Here is a 4,867-nt window from a genome sequence, read left to right on the forward strand (position 1 = left end):
CAACCTGAGTCAAACGTTCCTGAGACTCGTGTTGATTCAAGCCCATCCACCGCTGAGCCTCATACTCAAGATCAAATTTTTGATGACATTACTCATGAGTTTGATTTTGAGGCTGACATTCCACATACTGATGAGGCCTATATTCCATATACTGATGCTCCTTCTAGTTCATTTAACCCACTCAATCAGGGTCAGTCAAGTTCAGGTGTTTCTGATAAGATTGCTCAGATTCTTGCCATGCAAGAAAAATATCTACAAAACAAAGGTAAGGGTGTTGTACTTGAGGATGCTCCCGTTGATGTGAAAGCTCTTCAACGTCGAGTCTTTGAACTCGAACAAGACTTTGTTGTCAAAGATGTACGCATCCAAGAAATGGAAGTTGGTAACTCCGATAAAGATTCCAATATTAAAGAGTTTCAATCCAACATGGGAGAACTAACTGCTATTTATCTAGACCTCCAACAAAAACTTATTCAGAAGTTTGGAGATGAATTCAAGAGCAATGATGACGTAACTTCAAAGATGCCCAATGTGAATCAAGGAGACAGTTCCAGTGGTCATCCAACTGTCAACATAGATGAATCTGAGACGCTGGAACAATATAGGTATGCTCCTCCAATGTCAAAAGAGAAATCGGATGGCATTCAGAAAAGGCTTCTCATGATGAAGAACTCCAATCAGAACGTTGAATCATCTGATCACCCAGACAGGTTCATTGTCACCTTTCCAAAGGGATTTTCAGATAAATATGGAGATCGCTCTGGAGTTGTGTCATGGGGTTTTGACGCTGAAAAAAACATGCAGTGGGTTAAACGGAAGTCCGAGGCCACTGAGTTCTATAAGAAGATGAAAGATTTTGGACCTTGGACTAAGGTGGATCTCAATGACCTGATAAACTCTCCATTCCACAAGCCAATTAATGATAAACGAGGTATTGACTTCTGGAACTTTTTGAGGAACCAAGTTGATAAAGGCTTTCCAAACATGACAACTGCAGAATCCATTTTGAAGAAAGCAAAGGGGGTCAAGGATCCAAAGACAGGAAAGACCACGGTCAACGTTATATGGCCTGCCACAAATAAGGCTACTCATATTCCAGTGCCTAAATCTATTCCAGATGGTATTCTGGATAACATGAGATTCTGAATGTATGATAGTGAGACTGCCACCGTTGTTGCACGGTTATAGAAGGGCAAAGGGCAGTTCAGATTCGTTGATCCAAGAGATTTGCTAAAGCTTGGGGAGAAAGATATCAAGACCCTCAGTACTTTTCAGATAATAGCTGACCCGATCTTTGAAGCGACTGCAAAAGAATATACAAGCATGGCAGCCTCCATTATCAGGACTAGATTTTGGGCAGGTGCTTTGAAGGACGCTGACATTGATTACCTGGAACATGATTAAGAACGAAGCTACAAACCAAGAGGGGATTGTTGGGCCTAGACTTAATGGTTTGTATTTAGTTAATGTTATTTTTGGGCTACTTATTTAAACCGGGATCCTTATGCATCTCGGTGGGCTTTGGGCTATGGTTGGGCTAGCATGTTGACTACTCTATATATAATTTACTTATTGTATAGGGTTTTGGTTGTTCATTCAGTTGGTAGTTTGGCCGTCTAAGGTTGTTTGGACGAGGTTGTAATCATAGTGCTTAAGCACCCGACGTTTAAATATAACGTGTGTTTTGAAGCAATTCATTGTGTTCTACGTGTTTGTATTCTGTGTTCTTGAATCATCTAGTGTTGGATTTCTGTACCAACATCTAGACTCGTTGATATCATAATTGAAAGATCCGTCTTGGACCTTACACATTTGCTACTACACAAACCCCACTTTCTGTTGCACTTTACCTTCTCGACATTTTGTACGAAATGTAAATCCGTTGATGTCATAGACTTCGTAGCTCAATACGTTTCTATTTGGTCCATATGAAATCCACCTTACGGTCTCTGATATACTTTCTCGCGATTCCGCTAACTCTCTCTCTCAACCTGATACATATATACTACAAGGGTGAACTTCAATTCCACGTCGTCAAATATAATAAATATTTAACTAGTAATGTCGTTATGAAATATGTAGTATACGTACGTACCTCATATCGTAACCACATACCAAAATTTAAGTTGTGCTCTTTCTCTAGCCATGTTGTTTTCTTGTCATGATGTTGTTCAAGTAATGCCATGTGCCGACTGTAAATAAATATTGATGAATTTTATACACCATGTAGTAGAAAATAAAATAATATAATCCATGTACATAATACTTACTCGATATAAGGAACAATTTCGGATATATTTTGCAGCACATAGAAATGTGCTTTCACGAACAGATCTAAAGAAATGTCGTCCAACGATTTACCCATTGATACTGGGACTCCGTCTTTATTACTTGCTCTATTCTTATTTTTCAATCAAGTTCCTCAAACTATTAGGAATACCAATAGTCTTCAAGTCTTTTTTGAATTCTCTCAAGAACTCAATCGTCTCCTTAGCAACATTCTGTTCAGCAATGCATCCTTCTATCTTATTTTTGTTTCGTGCGTGCCCCATAATAACCTCCATACATCTGTTAAATGGATACATCCACCGAAAGCATACGGGACCACATAACTTAACTTCCCTAGATATGTGCACAGTTAAATGAACCATAACATCAAAAAACGATGGAGGGAAGTATTTCTCGAGAAGGCACAATGTCACAAACAAATCTGCCTCCAATTTGTCAACCTCCTCGACCTCGATCTCCTTGCAACAAATTGATTTGAAAAAAAAACATAACCTGAAATAAAAAAGTATATGGTTACGTAACCACATGCTTTATTCCAACTTACCAACAAATTAAGGAGTGATATGGTGATATGAATATAAAAATAAGAACAATACCTTATTATAGCATATCTTGTGGGTTGTGGCATAATAGATCGTACTGCAAGGGGCAAAAACTGTTGCATAAGCATGTGATAGTCGTGTGATTTAAGTCCTTTTATCTTCCGGTCCTTTAGACTAACCAAACTAGCAAAATTTGAACAATACCCTTATGGGACCCTTAACTTGTACAACGTATCGCAAAACTTGTCTTTTTCCTCTATTGTTAATGTGTAACTCGTAGGCGAAAGCCTAATGTTGTGCTGTCTCTCTTAGGTTTTAACTCTTGCCTTAAGTGCATATAATCCAGATCGAGTCGAGCCTCCAATCCATCTTTCGTCTTTCTCGGAATGTTTAACTGTGTTCCAATCAGACTCTCTGCCATATTCTTTTCAATATGCATAAAATCTATACAATGGTTGATAGAATTAAACCGCCAATATCTAAGTTTTCGATGCCAAATATTAAAGTTCTTCCAGTATAGTTTACCGTTGCTGCCTTCTTCGTTGTATCTGATTCTCTTGTTCCCCTTTGTTTTTTTATTTTCCCACCTCTCCCGTTCGAATCTTGTTGCATGTCTGATACGTTGTTCCTGTGGCCCTTACCCCAAATGTTTATACAATATTGCATCTTGTTATATATTTCTACCCAGTTCTTAGGTATTGGTTCATTTAGAAACTCTTGCGTTCCATTGAATCCCTTCTTTTTCTTTCTGAACGGGTGGTCATAAGGTAGATACCGTATGTAGCCACCATAGCTTTGCTTATTTGATCTTTTTAGTCTAACACAGTTTGTTTCTTTACCACAAACTACACAACCAAAGAAGCCACTATATGGACAACCACAAAGTGTACCAAGGGAGGGATAATCTTTTATTGTCCATAAGACAACAGCATGTAGCGTAAACCTTTCTCGGGCATATGCATCGTATGTTTCTACCCCCATATTGAATAATTGTTGTAGATATTCAATCAACGGTGCTAAAAATACATCAATATCATTACCCGGTGTCCCCGATATCAATATCGATAGCATGATTAAATTCCTTTTCATACATAACCATGGTGGAAGGTTGTAAATGACAGCTAAAACTGGCCAGACACTATGGTGTCGATTTCCTCTATTAACATCCACCCCATTAGCTGCAATGCCTAGCCGCAAACTTCTTGGATCTTGTTTAATGAATTCATATCCGTCATCTATAGCAGCCCATGCGGGTGAATCCACCGGGGGACGTAAAACACCGTCCTTTATTCTACTTTCCGCATGCCATCTCAAATGTCTTGCAGTCGTCGGTGACTGAAAAAGTCGTTTAAGCCGTGGAATTATGGGAAAGTACCATAATACTTTTGCTGGAATTTTATTGTATGTTACTTTTTTAATATCATCCACCTTCCATCTTGATTTTCCACAAGTGGGACATACTTCATATTTTTCGTACAGTCCCCTATCAAGAATGCAGTCGTTAATACAAGCGTGTATTTTTGTTATAACCTGACCCCATTGCTTTGAATGTTCTCTTAACCTCACATTTACTACTAGTCATTTCATTACCTTCTGGTAGCATCTTCTTAAAGACAAGAATGAATTCTGTAAAGCATTTATCCGAAACTCCGTACTTGCTCTTAACATTGAAGAGTTGTACCAGCGCAGACAACTTCTTGAAGTTGGGACAACCTTTGTAAAATGGCTTCACAGCATCTTCAATTAGTTTTACGAACTTTGCATAATCACGATCATCCGTGAAGTTTTCTTCTGTAGCTTCAACCATATTTACTGTTTGGACGGCATCAGTTGGTAATTCCGATGTAAAATCGGTTGTGTGCATTTCATAGTTGTCTTCCAAAACTGGATAACTAATTTGGGGCTCATCCTTTTCTCCATGCTTAGACCATATGGTATAGTTTTGATCTATGCCATGTTTGAATAAGTGATGTTTCACATCGTCCAGACTGAGTGATATGTGGTTTAAACAAGTCTAACATGGGCACGGTATTTTT

The 4,867-nt window shown here is 38.5% G+C and overlaps 1 protein-coding gene across 1 annotated transcript; it reads right to left on the reverse strand.

Annotated features, from left to right (window-relative positions):
* Positions 1–2,402: 2,402 nt before the first annotated feature.
* LOC143593694 (uncharacterized) lies at positions 2,403–4,638 on the reverse strand. The gene is made up of 3 exons (XM_077073248.1): positions 4,362–4,638; positions 3,357–4,219; positions 2,403–2,747 (listed from the first exon to the last, which is right to left on the reverse strand). Exons 1-3 carry the CDS (start codon positions 4,636–4,638, stop codon positions 2,403–2,405), a joined length of 1,485 nt encoding a protein of 494 aa, XP_076929363.1.
* Positions 4,639–4,867: the final 229 nt, after the last annotated feature.

The sequence above is a fragment of the Bidens hawaiensis genome, unplaced genomic scaffold, assembly GCF_021521415.1.
Source record: "Bidens hawaiensis isolate Kalapana, Puna unplaced genomic scaffold, B.hawaiensis_p1.1 tig00042509_1, whole genome shotgun sequence".
NCBI classification, from domain to species: domain Eukaryota; kingdom Viridiplantae; phylum Streptophyta; class Magnoliopsida; order Asterales; family Asteraceae; genus Bidens; species Bidens hawaiensis.

Bases quoted from the DNA above. Each gene is read 5' to 3' on its own strand.
- LOC143593694 (XM_077073248.1), bottom strand. From the start codon at position 4,638: ATGGTTGAAGCTACAGAAGAAAACTTCACGGATGATCGTGATTATGCA. The intron at 4,220-4,361 runs GTTATAACAAAA...ATAAAATTCCAG, and splicing joins ATTCAAAGCAATGGGGTCAG to CAAAAGTATTATGGTACTTT. The intron at 2,748-3,356 runs GTAAACTATACT...ATTTGTTGCAAG, and splicing joins CAACGAAGAAGGCAGCAACG to GAGATCGAGGTCGAGGAGGT.